The sequence below is a fragment of the Jaculus jaculus genome, chromosome 5 (assembly GCF_020740685.1).
Source record: "Jaculus jaculus isolate mJacJac1 chromosome 5, mJacJac1.mat.Y.cur, whole genome shotgun sequence".
Lineage (NCBI taxonomy): Eukaryota > Metazoa > Chordata > Mammalia > Rodentia > Dipodidae > Jaculus > Jaculus jaculus.
Window position 1 is genome coordinate 43107271 of NC_059106.1, and position 26518 is coordinate 43133788.

The 26518-nt window shown below is 44.6% G+C and overlaps 1 protein-coding gene across 5 annotated transcripts in view; it reads right to left on the reverse strand.

Moving 5' to 3' along the window:
- Positions 1–26518, reverse strand: part of Rere (arginine-glutamic acid dipeptide repeats) — a 315974-nt gene that overhangs the window by 61238 nt on the left and 228218 nt on the right. For all 5 annotated transcript variants that reach the window (XM_045148710.1, XM_045148711.1, XM_045148709.1 and 2 more), the window contains one exon: positions 17571–17651. In XM_045148710.1, coding sequence (XP_045004645.1) covers positions 17571–17651 — 81 coding nt within the window. The remainder of the gene's footprint in view (positions 1–17570; positions 17652–26518) is intronic.

Sequence of the window (26518 nt, forward strand, 5' to 3'; positions counted from 1 at the left end):
CTTAAGGAGAATTAAAATGAGGTTGCTACTCAGGTCTCTATAACATACGTGCACATGTGTGAAGAAGGGCAATCCATGAAAACAAGGAAGCAGAACCAAAACTAAAAGTAAAACTTTTTTGGTGCTTGGATAGCTCAGTCATAGAACAGGAGACTGTTAAAAGTAAAACTTGGGCTGGAGAGATAGCATTCGCCTGCAAAGCCTAACGACCCAGATTCACTTCCCCAGTACCTACGTAAAGCCAGATGCACAAAGTGGCGCAGGTATCTGGGGTTTGTACTGGCTAGTGGCCCTGGTGCACTCCCTGTCTATCTTCCTTCCTTTCTCTCCCTCTCTCTCTCTCCCACCCCCCCTCCCCCCCCCCCCACATGGTGGCATACACCTCTACTCATCACTTGGGAGGCAGAGGTAAGAGGAATGCTATGAGTTTTGAGACCAGCCTGAGACTACATAGTAAAATCCAAGTCAGTCTGGGTGTGGTGTCAGCACATGCCTTTAATCCCAGCACTGGGGAGGCAGAGATACAGCCTGAGCTAGAATAAGACTCTACCTTGGAAGGAAAAAAAAAGAAGAAATTAAACTTTACATTTTATTTAAATGTTTGTTATTACTCTGAAACTACTTAAATTTTAAAGGACAAATTACTACTATGTTTTGTGCAACAACAACTGGCTGTAGAAAAATGGTGCATAGGACTCTGCAGGCTTGCAGCCCAGCAAGACCTTTGCATCTTCCACAAGTACTGTGTTCAGCTGGCCTTCACTATACTCTATGTAGGCAGGCACACTCTCACCTTATCCTGAACAGCACAGGCCTCTGGGTGCCAAAACTCAACTCCCAACTTTGCCATCTATGACAGTATCATAGCTCAACGGCTAACCCTGGGAATTATGATCCTACCATTATGACAGACTTAAGACGTGAACAGATCAAAGAATCACATTTCCAGAATGGAAAAAAACAATAGTGAGAGACATTAATAGTGAAACTTTAACTGAAAATGTTAACGCCAAATGTATGGACTTGTAGCCCAATGGTGAAGTGTACCTAGCATACTGGTAGTGTCTGGGTTTCAATCCCCAGCATGGAAAACCAACCAACCTACCAAACAACATCAATGCACACGTATAACAAAACCTTGTAATATATCCCCTCCAAACACACACACACACTCTCTCTCTCTCAGAAGAAAGGCTTTTATACAGTGGTTTTTACACTACAGAAAACAGATTTTTTTTTTTTTTTACCTTAGAAGTTAAACAGTGTTTTCCCCACTAGTGAACAGCTGTGAATAAAACTATGGTTAATGTTTTACCTTTCTTCTCAAAACAATGTAATTCACTTTTACTCCATTTTCCAAAGTATTACTCAAGGGTATAACTTCAACTGAAATTAAAATGAACCAATTATCTGAGGATTATAATTTCAGATACATTTTAAAAACTTACTTTTAACATTGTTTCTAACAAGCTAGGTATATGTTTCAAATACCTGCAAGCTAGATCTTCAAGTCCAAGATTTTATAAACCTTAAAAACAAATAAACAAACAAACAAAAAACCCCTGTGATGTAAAATACAAGCTCTAAATGAACAAACCTACTAGCTATAATTACAGTTGTCCAAATCGGTAAGCTTTTGAGTGAAGGTCCATTCAAGCCTTCTACTTTGTTTTACTACACAACAGTGAGTGCGTATTTAAGTTTAAAAGTTCCAACTAAAAGTCATCCAGGTAACCAAGATCAAGGTAAATCTGAGAAATACCATCAGATGACTGATCCTGGTAGGCAGTAACACTTTCAAGGCCAAAGCAGTATTTGAGTGGAGTTTCTACAAATGATGCATTTCATAAAATTAAAGCACTTTCTTGACACTTCTATTATTTCTCATCTGTAGGATAAGGCCAAGGCCAAACCTACTGAAAACAAGTATCCAAGGCCTTTGGCTTAAAAGAAATAAAACACTTTGGGGGGGGGGGGGAGCACCTGGAGAGATGGCTTAACAGTTAAGGCACTTGCCTGCAAAACCAAAGGACCCATGTTTGATTCCACAGGACCCACGTAAGCCAGATATACAAGGTGGCTCATGAATCTGGAGTTCACTTGCAATAGCTGGAGGGCCTGGCATGCCCATTCTTTCTCTCTGATATTCAAATAAATAAATAAAAAACCTCCTTTAGCATAGTAGAGTGGCTCACTCCTGTAATCCCAACTGAGATAGGAGTACCACTGTGAGTGAGTTCAAGGGCAGTCAGGGCTACACAGTGAGTTCCATATTAGACTGGATTAAAATGAGATCCTACCTAAAAAAAAAAAAAAAAAAAAAAAAAAAATCTTGGCATGGTGGCGCACACCTTTAATCCCAGCACTTGGGAGGCAGAGGTAGGAGGATTACCATGAGTTCGAGACTGCAGAGGGAATTCCAGGTCAGCCTGGGCTACAGTGAGATCCTACCTCGAAAAACATAAACAAAACAAAACAAGGCTCCTTTTCATTCCATCATTGGCAAAAGTTTCTTACATGGAAATTATAGTAACTACCAGTTACATAACAGAATCAGGCAATCTCTCTTAAATCACCTTAGTTAAAACTACTGGGCCAGACATGGTGGTAGCACACACCTTTAATCCTATCACTAGAGAGACAGAGTTAGGAATGCCATGAGTTTGAGACCACCCTGGGGCTACACAGTCAATTCCAGGTCAGCCTGGGATATAGCAAGGCGCTACCTTGAACCAACCACCCCCCAAAAGCACAAAACTTTATTACTGGGGCTGGAGAGTTGGCTTCAGGGCTTAAAGATCAGCCACCCACATAAAACCAGATGGGCATCTGTTTGTAGTGACAAGAGACCCTGGCATGTGCACATATACGCACATGCACGCATACACATACTCACACAAATAAAAATTAAAAACAAAACAAAACTGGACCATATTGGGTGTGAAGACACACACCTATAATCAAAGCATTCCAAGTGGCTTGTCTCAACAAAACAAATACTGGACTACTGACAAGTCAAAATATCCATGCAGGTTAGATTATTAGAACTGACAGACAAAACTAAAAGCTGAGCACCCCTGCAATTCCCGAAATCCCAGAATTTGGCAGGCTGGGCAGGAAGACTACAACCTTGAGACCAGCTTGGGCTACAGGAGAATGTTTCAGACACAGACACACAAAGAACTGACAACTCCAAGATGGGCTGCACGAACGGAAAAACGCCTCAGAACTAGAGCTGCTACAGGATCACCGTCAAAATGCAGTGTGCCTTGTATGGAAAATTCCAAAGTCTGTATCTACATAGGAGAAGGTATAACAGAAGCAATACACCATATAACCTTCTCTTCTTTTACCCATTGTACTAGCTCTAGCGGATAAGGTACTTGCCTGTGAATTCTAAGGACCCAGGTTCAATTCCCCCAGACCCACATAAGACAGATACACAAGTTGGCACATGTGTCTAGAGTTCATTATGCAGTAGTTGGAGGCCCTGGCACTCCCATTCTTTTTCTATCTGCTTCTCTCTCTCTCTCTCTCAAATAAATAAATAAAAATGAAAAAGAAAGTAACACTTGAAAATAACTTAATATAAACTGGACATGGTGGCGCATACCTTTAATCCCAGCACTTGGGAGGCAGAGGCAGAAGTATTGCCATGAGTTTAAGACCACCCTGAGACTACATTGTGAATTCCAACTCAGCTAGGGTTAGAGTGAGACCCTACCTCAAAAAAGATTATAATTTAATATGAAAGAATACACAAGGTTCTTATTTATAAGCAAACCATCCTTTCAACTAAAAAGGTTTGCTGGAAATCCAAATAAGGTCTAGCTGAGCCTAACTTATGTATTACTGTATGCCACAAGGTAATGAAAAAGGTTAAGAATTTTTATAGAAGCCAGAAATTACAACTGAGTTTCTAAGAAAAAACAGGGTGGGAGATGGGGAAAAAAATTACATTAAGCTGGACGTGGTCGCACAAGCCTTTAGGCCCAGCACTTGGGAGGTAGAGGTAGGAGAATTACTTTGAGTCCAAGGCCAGCCTGGGACTAGAGTGAGATTTAGGACAGCCTAAGCTAGAGTGAGATCCTATTTCAAAAAAAAAAAAACTTAAAAAAAATTACATTAAATTTTAGCTGGGTCTAGTGGTTCATGCCTTTAATTCCAATACCCAGGAGGCTGAGGTAAGGATCTCCATGAGTTGAAGGACAGCCTGGGCTACAGAGTGAGTTCCAGGTTAGCCTGGGCTAGAGTGAGACCCTATTCCAAACCACCTCCCCCAGCCTCTACAAAGAAAGAAATCCTATGACTGAAATAAGTCCACTTTTTATTATATATATACTTTGTAGTACGTTGAAAAACAAATCAAACAGCAGCAGTGTTTCCTGATTTTACTGATTAAACCATCGGAATCACCATTTTAATAATAGAATGTGGTTTCTGACTCAATAGGTGTTGGGGCAGGGACCGAGAGCTTGCGATCTTCACTAGCTCTAAGTGAGAACCTTACTGTGGGCAGTTAATACATAGCACATTTATACTAGATGTACATGGTAGGCAGCTGGGGGTTTCTCTGTATTGTTGTGTGGCTGCAATACAACTGCCTTTTCTCAAAAGTATCAACCTATTCAGAAAAGCCTTGTTTTCTTACATAATACAAGATTAAGCATTAATGAGGCTAGAAAGTTGTTTATCTAAGGTTATAATCTAAAATTAAATAAAACTTCATGCTGAAAGCTCACAGTGAATACTGGACTCATTTTAACCTCCTAATATTAACAGAATCTTGATTACTCATTTTAAGTCTCCTCCATAGCATTTACTCTGCTGAGAGAACATGTTCACCCAAACACCATTCCCTGAGAAAATAAAGATTAATATACAGCAATTATGTATGTATTCAACACAATTCACTCCCAGAAATAAGACTGAGGAAAGTGGCTGACTTTCATGTTATCTATTAAATTAAAAATGTAGGGCCAGAACTACGAAAAGAGCAGGGTGTGATGGTGAATGCCTTTAATCTTAGCACTGGGGAGGAAAGGTAGGAGGTTCACTGTGAGTTTGAGGCCACCCTGAAATTACACAGTGAACTCCAAGTCAGCCTGGGCTAGAGAGCCAGCAAGATCCTACCTGAAAAACAAAACAAAACAAACAAACAAAGAAAACACTACAAAAAGAAAATGACATCAAATTAAGAGAGACTAAGAAGGGGGAGGGGGACATGGAGGATAGATATGTGAGGGGGAATAAGGGGAAAAGATTATCATGGTTTATTGTCTATTATTATGGAAGCTGTCAATAAAAAAGTTTTTAAAAAATGTATCTCCAGAGCCAGGCGTGGTGGCGCATGCTTTTGATCCCACCACTCGGGAGGCAGAGGTAGGAGGATCTCTATGAGTTCAAGGCCACCGAGACTACGTAGTAGGCTAGAGTAAGACCCTACCACAAAAAAACTAAAAAAGCCAGGTGTGGTGGCACATGCCTTTAATCCCAGCACTTGGGAGGCAGAGGTAGGAGGATCGCTGTGAGTTCGAAGCCACCCTGAGACTCCATAGTGAATTCCGGGTCAGCCTGGGCTAGAGTGAGACCCTACCTCGAAAAACCAAAAACCAAAAACCAAAACAAAAAAACTAAAAAAAAAAAAAAAAACTCCAACAGTTTTCATCTCATCTCATTATGCAGTCTTAGGGTGGCCTTGAACTCATGATAATGCTCCTACCTCTGTCTGGAATTAAAGGCGTACACCACCACACCCAGCTCGTTTTATCATTTTCTGCCTCCTTGTCTTTCCTCATCCTTCTTCCTACAGCTGGAAAGTCACTTTTTCTCTAAGTTCCCAACCACAGGCAATCAAAAACAAATCTTTGCTTCAAATCCATTTCAACACCACATTTTCTTTTTCTTTTTTTCAAGTTTTTATTAACAACTTCCATGATTATAAAAAAATATCCCATGGTAATCCCTCCCTCCCCTTTCCCCTTTGAAACTCCATTCTTCATCATATCCCCTCCCCCTCTCAATCAGTCACTCTTTTATTTTTTTTCCTCAATTTTTATTAACATTTTCCATGATTATAAAAAAATATCCCATGGTAATACCCTCCCTCCCGCCGCCACTTTTCCCTTTGAAATTCCATTCTCCATCATATGCCCTCCCCATCTCAATCAGTCTCTTTTATTTTGATATGACCTTTTCCTCCTCTTATGATGGTCTTGTGTAGGTAGTCAACACCCCATTTTCTAGTTGTCCTTCCAGGAGCCTCAGCCTATGTGCTCACTTTGGGGCCTACACCATCACCTACCAGGAGCTTGGGCACATACTGCCATTCAGGTATGGAAATGGCTCAACTTCCAGAAGTTCCCTTCAGGCAAGGGACAGTATCTTCTCTCTACAGGCACACCACCCACAACAGCACTTACCCGAATTTAAGAAAACTGAACTATAGAGCTGGGAGTGGTGGTGCACACCTTTCATGACAGCATCCAGGAGGCAGAGGTTAGAGGATCACTGTGAGTTCAAGACCAGCCTGAGACTACACAGGGAATTCAAGGTCAGCCTAAATTAGAGAGGGACTGTACCTCCAAAAACCAAAAACAAATCAACAACAACAAAACAAAAACAAAAAAAAAAGAAAGAAAAGAAAACTGGGCTAGAGAAATGGCTTAGCAGTTAAGGCGTTTGCCTGCAAAGCCAAAGGACCTAGGTTCATTTCTCCAGGACCCATGCTAGCCTGATACACAAGGGGGCACACGCATCTGGAGTTCATTTTCAATGGCTGGAGGCCCTGGTGTGCCCATTCTCTCTCCCCTGCCTCTTTCTCTGTCAAATAAATAAAATAAAATAAACTGAACTATATGGAATATTCTGCACTGAACGAGGTACGTAAAATACAGTTTCTAAAGTAGTATTTATGCACCACCAACTGGGTTTACAAATAACATTAGCTTAGTTTCTACTGGGCTGGGTGATAAAAATTAAGACTCAAGAAAGGGGCTTAAGCCAGGCGTGCTTGTGCACGCCTTTAATCCTAGCATTTGGGAGGCAGAGGTAGGAGTTCACCTTGAGTTCGAGGACACCTTGAGACTACATACTGAATTCCAGATCACCCTGAGCTAGAATGAAACCCTACCTTGGGGGGGGGGGGGGCAGAGAAAGAAAGAAAGAAATGGGCTTGGGGTAACAGTTCAGCCTTTAAAGGTGCTTGCTTGCAAAGCTCGCTGGTCTGGGTTCAATTCCCCAGTATACAGTGGTAACAGCACTGGCGTACCCACAGTCTTTCCCTACCCACCCACCCCACATAAATAATTAAAAATTATAGAAAAAACAAATTCAGGCCAGGCATGGTGGCATATGTCTTTAAACCCAGAACTGGCTGAAACAGGAGGATCACCATGAGTTTGAGGCCAGTCTGGAGCTACAGAATGAGTTCCAGGTCAGCCTGGGCTAGAGTAAGACCCTGCCAAGACAGAGGGGAGAAGGGAGGGAGGGAGAGAGAGAGAGACAGAGACAGACAGACCTGGGGGTGGAGGGAGGCTGGGCATGGTGGTGCATGCCTGTAATCCCAACACAAGTAGGAGGATCACTGTGAGTTTGAGGCCACTGGGGGAGTACATAGTGAATTCCAGGTGCTCTTTCTTTCTCCACAGGTGACCATTCTAGGGTGGCTCTTCCTATAGAGGTTGTGCAGACCCAACTGTCTTCTTGCCAATCTTCACTATAAGTGAAGCCAGAGTAGCCATGCCAGGAAGTGCTCCCATTTATGCTCTAATGCTAGGAACAGTAGACAGAGCTATACACAAAAGCTTCAAGGAACAATCATCCATCCAAGTACCATGGACATGTTTAAGATTCAAGGTATGTCACCATGATCAAAGTATTCATTCCATGATTTTGTAGAAAACGGTAACATATGTTTAAAAAAAAAAGAAGTCAGGGCTAGAGAGATGTCTTAGTGGTTAATGTGCTTGCCTGCAAAGCCAAAGAACCCAGGTTCGACTCCCCAGGACCTACGTAAGCCAGATGTACAAGGTGGCGCACACGTCTGGAGTTTATTTGCAGTGGATGGCAGCCCTAGCACGCCCTCTCCCCCCCCCCCCACACACACACCTCCCTCCCTCCCTCCCTCCCTCTCTCTTTCTGTAGCTCTCTCTCAAATAAATGAATAAATAAATAAATAAATGGGGCGTAGTGGCTCACACCTTGAATCCCAGTCTTTAATCCCACCACTCGGGAAGCAGAAATAGGATGATCGCCACAAGTTCGAGGTCACCCTGAGACTACAGAGTGAATCCCAGGTCAGCATGGACTAGAGTGAAACCCTACCTTATAAAATCAAAAAATTAAAAATTAAAAAAAAAAATCAGCCAGGTGTGGTGGCAGAAGTAGGACGACTGCCCTCAGTTTGAGGTCAGCCTGAGACTACAGAGTGAATCCCAGGTCAACATGGGCTAGAGCAACACCCTACCTCAAAACAAAAATCAAATAATTTGGGTTGGAGAGATGGCTTAGCGGTTAAGTGCTTGCCTGTGAAGCCTAAGGACCCTGGTTCAAGGCTCGGTTCCCCAGGTCCCACGTTAGCCAGATGCACAAGGGGGCGCACGCGTCTGGAGTTCGTTTGCAGAGGCTGGAGGCCCTGGCGCGTCCATTCTCTCTTTCTCTCCCTCTATCTGTCTTTCTCTCTGTGTCTGTCGCTCTCAAACAAATAAATAAAAAAATAAAATAAAATAAATCAAATAATTATTTTTAGATCATCCATGATTTTGTATTGTTCATGACATGGACTCTCTGCAGGAAATTAAGATTTGACTCTATGGGGCCTATTTTTTCAAGTATTATTTTACAAAGGCCAAAAGCCATGTACTCATCTATCCAACAGTAAGGTGGTGGGTACTTAGAACATGAGGTCTGGTTCAGAGGATCACCAAGTTCCAGACCAGCATGGGCTGAGATCCTAGAGTGACACATGTACTAACACCTAACACCTGGATGGGGTTTAGCCCAAACAGTGGCTTGAGAGAGGGGCAGAATGAAGGCAATGTCAATCTGAAATTCTCTGCTGATTCCTAGCTATATTTCACATATTAATTATATGCTTTATAAGAAGACTAAAAGAAGGAAAATGGTTATAGAGGAAGGAAAAAATAACAAGAATAATTGGTTTTTACACACCTATGATATTGAAAAGATCTAACATATAGTTATTCTCTTGGGTGCCATAAGGCCAACACATAATACCCATTCAACTAAACCCCTATAAACAATCAGCCACTGTTCCCACTTCAAAAAGCAGTGGTGTTCAAAACAAAAGCCAGAACTAGCTCTGTGTACGAAACACCAGAAACCAAGAAGGCTCAGGAAGCTGAGGTTGAACATACCATAGGCACACTCCTCCTGACACAGAGGCCTGGAATGAACCAGGAGAAATGAGGTCTCAGCAAAGCTCCAAGGGTAGGGAGATACATTCCCAAACCAGGCACTGCCCTTTGTGCTTCCCAGTGTTTAAACTGAGAAGGTGTTGGCAGGATTGATGATTGGTGAAAACAAGTTAACTGTTTCTTTTATATGGATCCAGCAAAGAAGGTGTGACAGAGGAGGCAGGGGAAGGCAGAGGGTGTGAGAAAAAAGAATGGGGGTGGGGAAAATCATCCAACATGAGAGGGTAATGGGAGGGAGGGAAAAAAAATCATTTTTAAACACTTTATACACCTATCATTTAAATTCTCAGAACCGGGCTGGAAGGATGGCTAAACAGTTAAGGCACTTGCCTGGGAAGCCCAAGGATCCAGGCTCGATTCCCCGGGACCCAAATAAAGGGGATGAATGCCCATTCTTTCTCTCTTTCCTTTCCTTTTTTGTTTTTTCGGGGTGGGGGGAGTTCTGAGGTAGGGTTTCACTCTAGCTCAGGCTAACCTGGAATTCACTATGTTGTCTCAAGGTGGCCTCGAACTCATGGTGATCCTCGTACCTCTATCTTTTCTCTCTTTCTAAACAAATAGGGCTGGAGGGACGGCTTAACAGTTAAGACACTTGCTTGCAAAGACAAAAGACCAAGGTCCAACTCCCCAGGACTCATGTAAGCCAAATGCACAAGGTAGCTCATGCTTCTGGAGTTCATTTGCAGCAGCTAAAGGTCCAGGCGTGCCCATTTTCTCTCTCTCTATCTGCATCTCTCTCTTTCTCTCCTCTCTCTCCCTGTCAAAAAATAAAATAGTAAATAAAACTTAAATCCTCAGAACCATTCTAAAGGCTAGGGATTAATATTCTGCCCAAGGCCCACAACAAGTGAGTGGCAAGGTGAAACTAAACTATCAAAAACTCTCTCTCAGCACAACCATGGGTGCCCACATCCTTTTATAAGACTAAGAGGACTTGTCAATGCTCATGCAAAGACCCACCATTTCACAGACAATAACTTCCGAGTACTTGTCAGTCAGCACACAGTTAGACGAGATCAAGTACTACAGTTACTAGCAGGGCCAAGAATAGAACACAGGACTGCTGATCCTTGCTCCTACGCCCAATCAGGCATGATCTGTTGGATGTTAATGCCCTTCTGACGTTTCAAGTCACTTCAGAACAGCAAAGAAATAACTTAAGAATCTGATAGAAAAGAATGTGGAAAGTATCTAAATTAAAAGACTTTTCTATAGAAAGACAAACCATAATTTCTGCCAAGGAAGTTTTAAACCAAGAATACTAGTGCCTGTAAAATTTCTCATCTTCAGAAAAAATGACCTTTGCTCCCCTGCCTGTAGCTGTAATGATTAGCTTGGCTGTGTTTATAACTAAGGAAAATATCAGATGAGGGCCTCTCCCAGCTTCTTAGAATACTTATAGGTTTACCCTACTACCAAACTCCTCCCATGCAATCACAAGTGAGCAGGACACCAGGAGAGCTTAGTAAATGCCAGTCATAAGAAACCCTTCACTGCTGCAACGGACGCATGAAGAGTACAGTGCCAGCGAGGCCCAGCCTCAGGAAAGACAGCTAACTAGGAAGCTAGCTCAAAGCCAGTGCAGTGGGAGCAGATGTGCTGAGAAAACAGGCTGCTGTCCACTGAGTAAGATGGCATGTATAAAGAAAGAAAATCAGGGAGCATGCATCTGGAATTCATTTGCAGTGGCTGGAGGCTGGCACACTCATTCATTGAATTAGATTAGCAGAAACTGACTTTCTAACTAGGAAGAGCCTTACCTAGGTTAAAGGTTAGTCAAGTCTGTTTCTATTAAAGACATAAAAACTTTTTGGGGGGATGGAGAGATAACTGAGTGGTTAAAGCACTTAATTGCAAAGCCAAAGGCCCCAGGTCTGCTGCCCCAGTACCCACGTAAAACCAAATGCACAAGGTGGCATATGCAACTGGAGTTCATTTGCAGTGGTTAGAAGTCCTGCAACCCCCATTCTCTCTATTTGCCTCTTTCTCAATCTCTCTCAAATAAATATTATTTAAAAAATGTTTTAGCCGGGCATGGTGGTGCACACCTTTAATCCCAGCACCCAGGAGGTAGAGGTAGGAGGATTGCTGTGCATTCAAAGCCACCCTGAGACTCCATAGTGAGCTCCAGGTCACCTGGGCTAGAGTGATACCCTACCAAAAAACCAAAAAAAAAAGTTTTGTTGCCTAACATACACAGGACCCTGGGTTTGATCTTCAATGCCACAAAACAAAACCAAAAAAGATTGGTTTACTGCTTAATCATACTACTACAAAGCAAAGATAAAATGAATGTTAAGATATGTATCAATTCTGGGCTGGAAAGATGGCTTAGTGGTTAAGGTGCTTGCCTGCAAAGGCAAAGGACCTTGGTTTGATTTCCCAGGACGCACATAAGCCAGATGCCATGAAGTAGAGTTTATTTGCACTAGCAAGAGGCCCTGGTATGCCCATTCTCTCTCTGTGTCTGTCTGCCTCTTTTCCTCTCTCAAATAAATAAATAAAAATAAAGTATTTTTTCGTGAGAATGAAAATACTTAGTAGCAGAGGCCAGTAAGTTGAAAAGGAGACATAAAGGGTGGAGAAAGGAAGGGAGGAGGATACTTAATAGGTTGATATTATATATATGTAATTACAATGATTGTAATGGGGAGGTAATATGATGGAGAATGGAATTTCAAATGGGAAAGTGTGGGGGTGGGGAGGGAGGGAATTACCATGGGATATATTTTATAATCATGGAAAATGTTAATAAAAATTTTAAAAAAGAATAATAAAAAAAATCAATATACCATAAAAAAAATAAAGTATTTTTTAAAAAGATATGTATCAATTGTTGAGCTGCAGAGATGGTTTAGTGGTTACGGCACTTGCTGGCAAAGCCAAAGCACTCAGGTTTGATTCCACAGGATCCACATAAGACAGATGCACAAGATGGCGCATGCATACGGAGTTCATTTCCAGTGGCTAGAGACCCTGGTGTAAAATAAGTTTTAATAAAAGACATCATACGTATGTATGTATGTATCAAACCTTCATGATTTACACCTTTTAGCACAGAAAGAGAAAAATAAAATTTGAGTCAAGGGGTTGGAATATAGCTGTAGGGTAGAATGCTTGCCTAACATGTGTGAGACCCTGTAGGTTAAAAAAAAAACAAAAACTTATGTCAAAAGGTTACAATTATAGCTTAAGCGTGGTGGCACACACCTTTAATCCCAGCACTTGGGAGGCAGAGGTGGTATGATTACTGTGAGGTGGAGACCAGCCTGAGAGTACATAGTAAATTCCAGGTCAACATGGGCTGCAGAGGGACCCTACCTCAAAAAGGGGGTGGGAGGGTTGGAGAATTGGCTCAGAAGTTGAGGCGCTTGCCTGAAAAAGCCTAATGATCCAGGTTCGATTCCCCAGTACCCATGCAAAGCCAGATGCCCAAGGTGGTGCATGCATCTGGAGTTCATTTGCAGTAGCTGGAGGCTCAGTGCACCCATCCTGTCTGTCTCTCTTCTCTTTCTCTCTGCTTGCAAATAAATAAAAATATTTCAAGCTGGGTGTGGTGGCACACGTCTTTAATCACAGCACTAGGGAGGCAAAGGTAAGAGAATCTCCATGAGTTCAAGGTCACCCTAAGACTACATAGTGAAATCCAGGCCAGCCTGGGCTACGGTGAGTCCCTACCTCAAAAAAACAAAATAAGTTGGGATGACTCAGAAGATACCATGGTGCTAAGAAGGGACAGAGGAGTGCTCAGCACTGAAATGTTTCAATCACACCTTCCAAGACTCAGGGTCCATTGTGGAAGAGGTGGCAGAAAGAATGTAAGAGCCAAAAGAAGGATAGGACTCAATACAATGTGCTCCTCCAGACACAAAATGGACTGGATATCCATGACTTCACAGTGCCTGACACTACCTACACAAGACAATCATAATAGGAGGAATAGATCATTACATAAAAATAAAACAGACTGATTGAGATGGGGAGAATGGAATTTCAAAGGGGAAAGTGAAGGGAGGGAGGGCATTACCATGGGATATTTTTTATGATCATGGAAGTTGTTAACTAAAGCGTTTGAGTGCAAAGCCACAGACCCAGGTTCAATTCTCCAAGATCCACATTAACCAGATGCACAAGGAGGCACACGCATCGAGTTCATTTGCAGTGGCTGGAGGCCCTGGTGGAGTTCATTTGCAGTGGCTGGAGGTTCTGGTGAGCCCATTCCCTCTCCCCCTCTTCCTTTGTCAAATAGATTTAAAAAAATATGTTTTTTAAAAAATGAGGCTGGAGAGAATGGCTGAGTGGTCAAGGCGCTTCCCTGCAAAGCCTAACAATCTTGGTTTCATTCCCTAGTGCCCTCGTGGAGCCAGATGCAGAGAGTGGCACATGCATCTGGAATTCATTTGCAGTGGCTGGAGGGCCTGGCACACTCATTCATATTCTCTCTCTCTCCCTCTCCTTCTCCTTCTCCTTCTCCTTCTCTCTCTCTCCCTCCCCCTCTCTCTCTGTTTGCAAATGAATAATAATAATAATAATAATAATAAAAGCCAGTCATGGTGGCACACGCCTATAAGCCCAGAACTTGCCTTTAATTCAGGAGGTAGGAGGATGACCATGAGTTCAAGGCCACCTGAAACTACATAATGAATTCAAGGTCAGCCTGGGCTAGAGTGAGAACCTTCCTCAAAAAAAAGAAAGAAAGAAAGAAAGAAAGAAAGCCAGCCAGCCAGGCAGGTGTGGTGGTGCTCGCCTTTAATCCCAGCACTTGGGAGGCAGAGGTAGAAGGATTGCCATGAGTTTGAGGCCACCCTGAGATAACATAGTGAATTCCAGGTCAGCCTGAGCTAGAGCGAGACCCTACCTCCAGAAAAAAAAAAAAAAAAAGAAAAGAAAAGAAAAGAAAAGAAAAGAAAAGAAAAGAAAAGAAAAGAAAAGAAAAGAAAAGAAAAGAAAAGAAAGCAGGGTGTGATGGTGCACTCCTTAAATCCCAGCATTTGGGAGGCTGAGGTAGGAGGATCGCTGTGAGTTTGAGTCTGCCCTGAGACTACATAGTGAATTTCAAGTCAGCTTGAGCTAGAGCTGGAGTGAGACCGTACCTCAAAACCTTGGTGGTGGGGGGGGGGTGTCTCCTCATTAACCTTCCTTTTTTTCACTTCACCAAAAACAAACTCTTCCACTTGGGTCAAGCCATTTTAGTTGATAATGTATATATCAGGGCTGGGGAAATGGCTCAGAAGTTGCCACTTAAGTATGAGGTCCTCTAGGTCCTTAGATTTAACTCCCGAGAATCCACATAACATATACATATATTAAAGCCAGAAAGGAGGCTCACACGTTTAATCCCAGCACTCAGAGGCTGAGGTAGGTAGGACGACTACCGGGAGTTTAAGGCCAGCCTAGACTAGAGGGAGATCCTGCTTCACAAAACACACAAGGAGGGCTGGAGAGATGGCTCAGCTGTTAAGGCGCATGCCTGCAAAGCCTAAGGACCCAGGTTTGATTCTCCAGGTCCCACATAGGCCAGATACACATGGTGGTGCATACATCTGGAGTTCATTTGCAGTGACTAGAAGCCGTGGCGTGCCCACTCTCTCTCACCCGGGTGCTCTCTCCCCCTCCCTCTGTCTCTAATAAATAAATTAAAAAAAAAATCCTTAAAAAGGAGACATAAAGGGAAGAGAAAGGAAGGGAGGAGGGTATTTAATAGGTTGATATTGTATATATGTAAGTACAATGATTGAGATGGGGAGGTAATATGATGGAGAATGGAATTTCAAAGGGGAAAGTGGGGGGGGGGGATTACCATGGGATATTTTTTTATAATCATGAAAAATGCTAATAAAAATTTTTTTTAATCTTAGAAAATATTTTTTTTAAAAAAGGATATGATGGAGAGTGGAGTTTCAAAGGGGAAAGGGGGGGGGAGAATTACCATGGGATATTGTTTACAATTATGGAAGTTGTCAACAATAAAATATAAAAATAAAGGGTTGAAGAGATGGCTTAGTAGTTAAGGTGCTTGCCCGCACAGCCTAAGGACCCAGGTCCAATTCCCCAGTATCCACGTAGACCACATGCACATGGTGGCTCATGCATCTGGAGTTTGTAGTGGCTAAGAGGCCCTGGTGCACCCACTCTCTTCCCACACTCTCAAATAAAGAAATATTAGAAAAAGAAAAACAAGAGGCTGGTGAGATGGCTCAGTGGTTAAGGCACTTGCCTGCAAAGTCTAAGGACCAGGGTTCAATTCCTCAGTATCCACATAAAAGCCAGATGAAAAGAATGGCCTACACATCTGGAATTACTTTGTGGCAGCTGAAGGTTTTGGCGCACCCATTCTTCCTCCCTCCCTCCCTCTCTTTCTTTCCCTCCCTCCCTCCTCCCCCACCCCTGCCAGGTATAGTGGCGCATGCCTTTAATCCCAGCACTTGGGAGGCAGAGGTAGGAGGATTGCCAAGAGTTCAAGGCCACCCTGAAACTACTTAGTGAATTCCAGGTCAGCCTGGGCTAAAGGGAGACCTTACTGTGGAGGCGAAGGTGGGGGGTGGGGAAGAAAACACACAAAAAATAAATAAAATAAAATCTAACTACCACTGATTGATAACAGCCATATACTACTAGGCTATACTTAATATCTCAAAACCCTTTTCTAGTATCTGTTATCAGGATCTTAAAAGTACTATATAGGGAGCTGGGTGTGGTGGTACATGTCTTTAAAAGCAAAAGGTATTCAGAAATATTGTTCTTTTTGTGCTGTTGTTCCTTTGTTTCAAGGTAGGGTCTCACTCTAGCCCAGGCTGATTTCGAATTCACTATGAAGTCCCAGGCTGGCCTTGAACTCACAGCAATCCTACCTTTGCGCCCTTAGTGTTGGGATTCATGGCTTGCACCACCAAGCCTGGCTTTAGTTCTTTTTGTTTGTTTTGAGGTAGAGGTCTCTCTCTAGCTCAGGTTGACCTGTAAAAATTTCTTTCTCTGCGGCATCAACTGTGAGCGTTGGCAGTTTCTTTCTGCCTCTGCCTCTGCCTCCCCAGTGAAGGGACTACAGGTGTATGCTTCCACACTAGGCTTTCATGTGGGTGCTGGGGATTTTAACTTAGGTCCTTGGGCAAGCACTTTAGCAACTGAACCATTTTCCCAGCTAGTTCATTTTTAAATAAGAACTTTAAAAAAAGAAAACCAATAATTAGATACAACAGAAAACAAAATAGCAAACAACAAAAAGCCCACTGTCCACTTTTCTATTGGATATTTTTCACTCTCTTAGACCCTATAAAGTGTAAGCAGCCCAAATATCAATCACAACCCTCCCCCTCAGGTCTGAGTAGGACTTCCGGAGCAGGGTAAAGTGGGTGGTCCTCTCCCTCCCCCACAGTCTGACAAGCCTGTAAGACGATCAGGAGTCAGGGAATTATAGGTAGGGGAAACTGCACCCTTTTCAGTGCCATCTCCACAGGAAACCACTGGGAGGTTACACACACACACACACACACACACACACAGAGAAGCACGTGTGCTCAGGCACATACAAGTTTATCAGATGCACTGGGCCCTCAGCTTTGTTGGTATCAAAGGAATCTCTCCCAAACTCCACTTAAGCAACTTGTAAAAGTCCTTGTGTAACAGTTCTCTGAAAGGGAAAACGTTTGCAGCTGGAATATTAAAGATTTAAAGCTATTCTTCTAAAAAAAAAATAATAATAAAGGGAGGAAAACCCCATCAGAAGTCAAATATAGTGGACCACTAGCCTCTAATTCTATGGTTTGACTGGGTGGATGTCTTTTGCCAGTTACAAAATCCAAACTACTGATAAAATGACATTTCCTATTCCAGCCACTGGATTTAAAATTAGATGTTAACTCGCCAACAGTCCCTCCCCCAAGTAACTGTTCCCAAAGCCCTTCCAGTTCCTACAGTTACAACACGTTCTTGCAGTAGAAGCACAGTGTGTCACTCTACTATCTGAAATCACCAGCTAAAGTGAAGTCAAGGAAGTAGGGCGAACAGAATTCTGGAGGCTAGCCCGAGTCTGGCACAGAGCGGGGTTAAAGGAAACCATTTCATAAGCTCAGATGCGGAGAAGCAGCAGGAGCAAAGAGGAAAAAATCAAGTTACATAAAGTCCAATTGTACTCACCGTTTCCTTATTGGGAAGCAGCTCCTTTCTAATTCTGAAGAAGTTCTTGCCGTATTGCCGGAGTCCCTTAACGAAACGTTTCTGTGATAAAAAGAAACAACAAATGGATGTAAAAATAAAAAAAGAATGAAAAAAGAAAAACAAAACAGGATGTCAGCAAAGCAAAGATATCTGCAATCAGCAGAATAACCGCCTCAGAAAAGTCTGAGCTAGGAAATAGTGACTAGGCTGAGAGTATTTCAGCAACACAGCTGCGACCCGTCGGCAAGGCAGGCCCCCCAAGCCTTCAGAGGAACCCCAACCAGGGCAGCCTGTTTAGAAGGACATCCTGCGTCTGAAGCGAAGACTATCTGACAACAGTCGGGTCCACGAAGAGACAAACACAACAAATATGCCCCGCAGTTCAATAAAATAGCACAACTACTAACCACCGGGGAACGGGGCTTCCTTGCCCTAAGTGTCTCCTACCCAAGGGGACGCGACCAAACCTGGCCCCTCTTGTCCAGAGAGCACCCTGGCGGGCTGCAAGGCCCCTCTCCCCAACCCCCGGGATTCAGCAGGAAGGCAGCGACATCGTGGAAGCCCACCGCGAGCCTGAGCCGCGGCCAGCCTGCCCCGCCGTGCCCGTCATTACAAACCACTCCAAATAAAGACCCCGGCACCACTTCCTCCCTCTGACGGCCCTCGCCAGCCCTCCGCTCCCGCGGCAGTCCCCCGCTCGGCCTCGGGCAGCCCCGGGACTTTCACGCGTCCCGCTCCCCGCCAGCAGCCCCCCCGGCCCGGGCTGGGGCGGCCCCCACCTCGGGGCTCCAAGCCGGATCCGGCGGCCGGGCCGGGCCGGGCAGCCACAGGTAAGCGCTCGGCCGCGGACCGCCGCCTGTCACTCGGCGCGGCTCCACAAAGCGCAGGGCGGAGGCGGCCGCGGGCGGCTCGGCTCGGCTCGGCTCGGCTCGGCGTGTGACCGCGGCGGGGCCGCGCGGCGCGGGGCGCGGGGGGCGCGGGGCTGGGGCCGCCGCTGCCGCCGGGGGAGGAGGCTGGAGAGCGGCGCGCACAGCCCGGCGCGGCCGCGGGCGGCTGCAAAAGGCGGCCTGGATCGCCGCGCCACCCACCCTCCCGCCCGCCCGCGGCCCGCCGGGGCCCCGCGCTTTGGCCCCGGCCCCGCCCCCGGCCCGACCCCCGCCGGGCCGCGCCAGCCTCCCGGCCCCGCTCTGGCTTTCCAGGGTCCTCCTTCCGGGCAGGAGTCCGCCAAGCCATCTAAGCGCGAAACTTCCTACCTCGGCAAGTGCGGGGAGAGGGCACCCGCCGGGCCCAGGCCCTTCCCAGGCCGCCGGGTCTCCAGCCCACGGTCGGGGCGCACAAACCCACAGCGAAACGTGGGCCCAGCTCCTGGCCGGGCCCAGGCTTAAGCCTGCACTTCACAAGGCGCCGGTCCACAACCAAATCACCGCGGAAGCGTCCCAGCCAATAAATCACCTGCCCACCGGGAAGAGGGGCCCTCCCACTCCTGGTGTTTTGAGACCCGCCAGGCAAATTCAGGGAAGGGCCAGACCTGGCCAGCAAGACCCATCTGCAGCCTCCTACTCTAGTCCAGGAGGCTCAGCGCTTTCCTGTTTCACCCTTTGCTAAGAAATGACTCATCACTGTCAATGTGCAATATTGTTCAATGGGGGGAAAAATCTGTCAAAGCATCAGAAAGAAACACTGAGCTCTGAAGAGTGGCCTCTAACTTATCAGTCATATATGATCAACAGGCATTCCGGGTTGTGCACATAGCCATCTCTACAGGAGGTTAGATAGATAGATAAATAAGTAAGTAAGTAAGTAAGTAAGTAAATAAATAAATAAATAAATAAATAAAGGCTGGAGAGATGGTTTAGCAGTTAAGGCACTTGTCTGAGAAGCCTAGGGACCCAGGTTCGATTACCCAGTACCCACGTAAGCCAGATGCACAAGGTGGCACATGCGTTTAGAGTGCAGAGGCTAGCATGCCCATTCTCTTCCGCCCCCTCTTTTTTTCCGAATGAATGAATGAATGAGCTGGCCCTGCCCTCAAGGAGCTCTGGACAGACCAGTGAAACCAATAGGTACATAAGGGTCTCTGGTCTGTAGGGAAAGCAGCAGAGAAACAAGGGTGGTGGGTGGAGCTAAGAAGAGGAAGCACCTTGCAATGCTTGCAAATGGCTTAGAGGAAGTAACAAGGAAGAGAGCCTCAGCTTACCAGGTGGACTCAGTCACACAGAACATTCTGGGAACTGCAAGGAAGCCAGGGTATGCCAAAGTTACTGCTTGCTGATGAAACCAAGAGGCAGTGAGGATCAGGCTGAAGAGAGTTTCAGAAGCCAACAGAGGGGTTCACACACAGAGGGAGCTATTCCAACTAGTGACATACCCCAAGCAAGAGATGGAAGACCTACCAAAAGAAAAGAAAAAAAAAAAGAAAGAAAGAAAAGCCAGGTGTGGAGGCAGAGGTAGGAGGATCACCATGAGTTTGAGGCCACCTTGAGAATACAGAGTGAATTCCAGGTCAGCCTGGGCTACAGTGAGACCCTACCTGGGGGGGGGGGGGGGGGGAATTTACTGAAGCCAGGCATGGTGACGCATGCCTTTAATCCCAGCACTTGGGAGGCAGCGGTAGGAGGATCACCTTGAGTTTGAGGCCACCCTGAGAATAGAGTGAATTCCAGGTCAGCCTGGGGACTAGAGTGAGACCCTACCTCGCAAAACCAAAATAGTAATAATAATAATTTCCTGAGAGCTGAGCATGGTAGTGCACGCCTTTAATTCCAGCACTTGGGAGGCAAAGGTAGGGGAATCATGAATTCAAGGCCACCTTGAGACTACATAGTGAATTACAGGTCAGCCTAGGCTCGAGAGAGACCCTACCTCGAAAAATAAAAATAAATAAATAAATGCAATAGAAGGTAGCCCATTACTAAACCATGGCTCATTTTTAGCAGGTAAGATAAATGTGAAGTTACAGAACCTTCTGAGGCATTATCTTGCCAAGTATCAAGCAGCCTCTCATCTGTGCAGCACAGGAGCTCAAAGAGGGATGGACTAAGCACAGAGTAGTCCAGAATGCCTTCACCAAGGCAGGGATAGGAGGAGGGTCATCTGTACAGTTGGAGGCACTCCATGAACAGAAGTGGAGAATGGGAGATGGGCTGTGGGAGACAGTCTACATAGTGTTGAGCAGGGCAACCTGGTATGAATCAGATAGTGTGGGCTTCATGCTAAGCAACACAGAGCAGGTTCATGAGAAGAGGTGACACAAGATGGCATCATGTGAAAAGACTGATTCTGGAACACCTGGGCAATGTGGTACAAGAGAGCAAAGGCGTTCAGATCCTGTTTCTTCCATTTGTGATGATGTGATCCTCAATGTCATTCCAAACTAGCGGTAGTTATTAAGTAGTATTACATACCAGAAGCCTCACATGTACATCTCAATATCCTCCCAATTAAAGAAGAACGTTCTGTTATCATGTGTATTTTACAGAAAAGGAAGCAAAGACACAGATAATTAAGTAACCAGTTAAGGGTCCCCCAGCTACTCAAAGGTAAAGCCAGAATCCACTCCTTATAAAAAGTTAGTCTAGGGCTGGAGAGATGGTTTAGTGGTTAAGCGCTTGCCTGTGAAGCCTAAGGACCCTGATTCAAGGCTCAATTCCTCAGGACCGTAAGCCAGATGCACAAGGTGGCACATGCATCTAGAGTTCATTTGCAGTGGCTGAAGGCCCTGATGTGCCCATTCTCTCTGTCTCTTTCTCTGCCTCTTTCTCTCTCTGTCTGTTGCTCTCAAATAAATAAATAAAAATAAACAAAAAAAATTTTTTTAAGTCAGTCTAAAGCTGGGCGTGGTGGTGCATGCCTTTAAACCCAGCACTCGGGAGGCAGAAGTAGGAGAGTTCTAGGCCATCCTGAGACTCCATAGTGAATTCCAGGTCAGCCTGGGCTACAGTGAGAGCCTACCTCGGGGGGAAAAAAAAAAAAAAATCAGTCTAGAGCTAGAGAGATAGCTTAGTGGTTAAGGTGCTTGCCAGAAAAGCCAAAGGACCTAGGTTCAATTCCCTACGACCCACATAAGCCAGATAAACAAGGTGGCACATGCCTCTGGAGTTCATCTGCAGTGGCTGGAGGCCCTGGTGTGCCCATTCTCTCAAAAAAGTCAGTCTAGCCAGACATGGTGGCGCATATATATATCTACTTCCAGAAATATGACTCTGTTATGTGGTGGTGAATACAGACCTACTACAGCTGGCCATATATATCTCTGATAGTAAAGGGCTAAGTACCCTTGGTCCCACTTAAAAAAAAAAAGAGGAAATAAAAGCTTCATGTGGCCTGTACTGTTACTTCTCCATGGAAAGCCACAAGGCCTCAAAACCAGCAAAACATCTGCTTCTCCCATGCCTTTACCTTGTGGTTTACCAGAAATGCAGAGCAGCCTTTAAAATCGAAACAAAGCCAACCCTCTCTGAGCAGACGGTAATTGGACTATATCAATATATGAACCTGGGACTGGAGAGATGGCTCAGCAGTTAAAAAAACACTTGTTTACAAAGCCTGATAACCCAGTTTGATTCCCCCAGTACCCATGTAACACTGGATGCACAAAGTGGAGCATGTATGCATCTAGAGTTCATTTGCAGTGGCAAGAGGCCCTGGAACACTCAATCCATTTCATATTCTCTCTCTCTCTCTGCTTACAAATAAACAAAAATATTTTTAAAATATGTGTATGCCTGGGCATGGTGAAAGCCCAGCACTCAGGAGGCAGAGGTAGGACGATTGCCATGAGTTCAAGGCCACCCTGAAACTACACAGTGAATTCCAGGTTAGCCTGGGCTAGAGTGAAACCGTGTGTGTGTGTGTGTGTGTGTGTGTTGCCAGGTGTGGTGGAGCATACCTTTAATCACATCACTCAGGAAGCAGACAGGAGGATTGCTGTAAATTAGAGACTACCCTGAGACTATGTAGTAAATTATAGGTCAGCCTGGGCTAGAATGAGACCCTACCTCAAAAAGCAAAAAAAGTGGTAGAGAGATAGCTAGCTTACTGGTTAAGGCATTTGGCAATAAAGCCAAAGAACCTAGGTTTGATTCCCCAGTTCCCACGTAAAGCTAGGTGCACACAGTAGCACATGCATCTGGAATTCGTTTGCAGTGGCTAGAGGTCCTGGCATACCCATTTCCTCTCTCTGCCTATTTCTATAAAATAAATATATATTTGAAACATATTATACACACATTTGTGTGTGAGAGAGAAAGAGACAGAGAAAGGGGGAGAGAGAAAACAAACTGGGCTTCTGAGGTGGTAGAGCCCTTCCTATGTATCCATCTCCAAATGAAGACCTTCACTTTTTTAGACTAATTTAATAATAAAATAATTAACACTATCAACTTATAAACAGACCCATAACATAAGCCTCTAATGCAAGTTCATGGATATGGTCTGTTTCTTAAGCATCTTTGTAGCAGTTAAGCTAGAATTCAGTATTTCAATTACTGAAATTCAAGGCCTCATATATTATTTCTATGTCCATTAGCATTTCTGTCCCTTACAGTATATACATATTACAATGCCAGGCTGCCAAAGGGTGACAAAGAAAGAAAAATGTGTACATTTAAAAGATGGCCGATGACAGGCTTGGTCAATCTCCCAGCGCTAAGCAGCCCTCCTTTAATAAAAGCTTCTCCACCCATACTGCCACACACAAGCTGGGGGTCTTAGGCTTTATTACATCCAACAAACTTGAGTGAGCACTTTGGGCACATAAAACAAATCCTTTTTTTGTGTCTAAATGCACACAGACAGGTGACACACAAATAGAAATATGCATTCAATTATGGCAAAGAAATTATTCATGGCTTTACAGTAAAACTGAGCTTATGATTGTGCTCCAAATGTAGACAGACTGTTACAGTATTCTGTAACTGAGCTGAATCAACACCAGAAGTTATCTAACCATAAATTTCTACTAGAGAAAACTTAACTCTTGGCTTATTTTTTTTTTCTTTTTAAACATTTATTTGTTTGAGAAAGAGAAAGGCAGATATTATATATACAGAGAATGGGTGCACCAGCCACTATAAACAAATTCCAGACACATGAACCACATTGTGCATCTGGCTTGCGTGGGTCCTAGAGAATCAAACCTGGGTCCTTTGGCTTTGCAGGCAAGCAACGTAACCACTAAGCCATTTCTCCAGCACTTAGCTTAGTTTTTGGAGACAGGGTCTCATATATCCTAGGAACACAGTTGAAGATGACTCTGAACTCCTGATCCTCCTGCCTCTACCTGTCTGTGTGTATAGGTGTTAGGTATGGGTGCACTAGGGTCTTCCCATTCCAAATGAATGCCAGTTGTTTGGCATGCAGGCTTTGCAAACAAGCACCTTTTAAGGACTGCATCATCTCTCCAGCCCCTACTGTTCTGTTTTAGAGTTATATTCTAGTCAGGCATGGTAGTGCATGCCTTTAACCCTAGCACTCAGGAGGCAAAGTTTAGGAGGATTTCCATGAGTTCGAGGCCACCCTAAGACTACATACTGAATTCCAGGTCAGCCTGGGCTGGAGTGAGACCCTACCTTGAAGAAAAAAGAGAGAGAGATTCTAATGTGCAAGCTACCTATTGTTGGTTTAGATTTTATCAGTTTTCATTATTCTAAATGAAAATTCCTGGCCCTGTGTGGTGGCACCCACCTTTGGTCCCAGCACCCCGGTAGGTAGGAGAATCCTGTGAATTTGAGGCCAGTCTGGGGCTACAGATTAATTCCAGGTCAGCCTGGGCTAGAGTGAGGCCTTGCCTTGAAAAAACAAAACAAAACAAACAGCAGGCATGATGGTGTAGCCCTTTAATACTAGCACTAGGGAGGCATAGGTATGGAGACTGCAGTGAGTTTGAGGCCAGTCTGAGAGTACATAGTAAATTCCAGGTCATCCTGGGCTAAAGCAAGACCCCTACCTCAAAAAAAAGGGGGGGGGCTGGAGAGATGGCTTAGCGGTTAAGCACTTGCCTGTGAAGCCTAAGGACCCCGGTTCGAGGCTCGGTTCCCCAGGTCCCACGTTAGCCAGATGCACAAGGGGGCGCACGCGTCTGGAGTTCGTTTGCAGAGGCTGGAAGCTCTGGCATGCCCATTCTCTCTCTCCCCCTCTACCTGTCTTTCTCTCTGTGTCTGTTGCACTCAAATAAATAAATTAATTAATTAATTAAAAAGAAGAAGAAGAAGAAGAAGAAGAAATGAGTGCCTCCACGTGCTTCAGACATAGGACATGGAGAAATAATGTTGAAACTGTACTGGAAGTCTCCTTCCTGCTAGCTAGCTATCAGTCATCAATAGTTTTAACCAGCAATGGACCCTGCAACCTACCCAACCAGCCACCCAGGCAATAGTGGCCTCAGTGTTATGACGGCAACCAACTGCTCTCTCACTGGATAAAAGCATCTACATGGGAAGTAATTCATGCCTGGTTCTGAAAGCCTAGTCAAAAGCCTATGGCTGGAATCTACTCCAGTTGCTTGGCTGAATAGATATATTGTGTACATCAAATTGCCCTCTAAATGTTTATGTTTATACTCATAGTTTAGTGCTACTACTCTAACTTCCATTTAAAGCAACCTCTCTTTTACAAAGATGTTGACTACTGGGGAAGACTCAACATGCATCCAAGTGCTGAGAAGAGGGCTAAAGAGATGGTTCAGCAGTTAAAGCACTTCTTGTGTAAGTATGAGGGCTTGAGGCCAAAGAAACCTCTCTAGTTCAATCCTCAGGACCCACATGAGATGGGGTAATATGTACATTTGTAACCCCAGTCCTGTAGGAGAACAAACACCCAAGTATTGCTGAAACTCACAGATAAACAGCAAGCTCCAGGATCAGTAAGAGGCTCTGGCTCAAGTATGAATGGATGGAAAAGTGAGGGAGCATAATGTAACATATGATGGTCCACTATGGCCACCACAGACAAGCACATGGGCTGTTGGGTGGATGCACACTCATGTATACATTCACACACACACACATACAGAGAGGGGGGGGAGGGAGAGAGAGAGAGAGAAAGAAAGAGGGAGGGAGAGAGAGAGAGAGAAATGCTCAACACTACATGAGACCTCTCCACTACACTCTGCAAGGCTCAGGGACCACTTTAGAAGAGCTGGCAGAAATTGCCAAAGGAGAGGGAGGAGTACTTTGGGAAGCTGTTGTCTGGAGAAGTGGCCATTGCATTCATGATTTCACAGTAGCTACCTGAAACATACTGGGCCCAATATGACATGGATGATGGGGACAGAGGAAGATATCAGAACAGAAGAGGGCCTAGTTGGACAGAAGGGGTTTGAGGACAAAAGAAAATAATGGGAGGGTATTATGATCAAAATGCATTATGTGGATGTATTAAAAATATCAATTAAGGGCTGGAGAGATGGCTTAGCGGTTAAGCGCTTGCCTGTGAAGCCTAAGGACCCCGGTTCGAGGCTCGGTTCCCCAGGTCCCACATTAGCCAGATGCACAAGGGGGCGCACGCGTCTGGAGTTCGTCTGCAGAGGCTGGAAGCCCTGGCGCGCCCATTCTCTCTCTCTCCCTCTATCTGTCTTTCTCTCTGTGTCTGTTGCTCTCAAATAAATAAATAAAAAATAATAAAATTTAAAAAATATATCAATTAAAAGTTAAAAGACTTATTATTTTGTTTATTTATTTTTGGTTTTTTGAGGTAGGGTCTCTCTCACTCAAGCTTAGGCTGACCTGGAATTCCCTGGAATTCACCAGGCTGGCCTTGAACTCACAGCGATCCTCCTACCTCTGCCTCCTCAGTGCTAGCATTAAAGGTATGTGCAGCTGGGCGTGGTGATGCACATACCTGTTCCAGGTCAGCCTGAGCTAGAGTGACACCCTACCTCGAAAAACCAAAAATAAAAAATAAAAATATGTGCCACTATACCCAGCAAA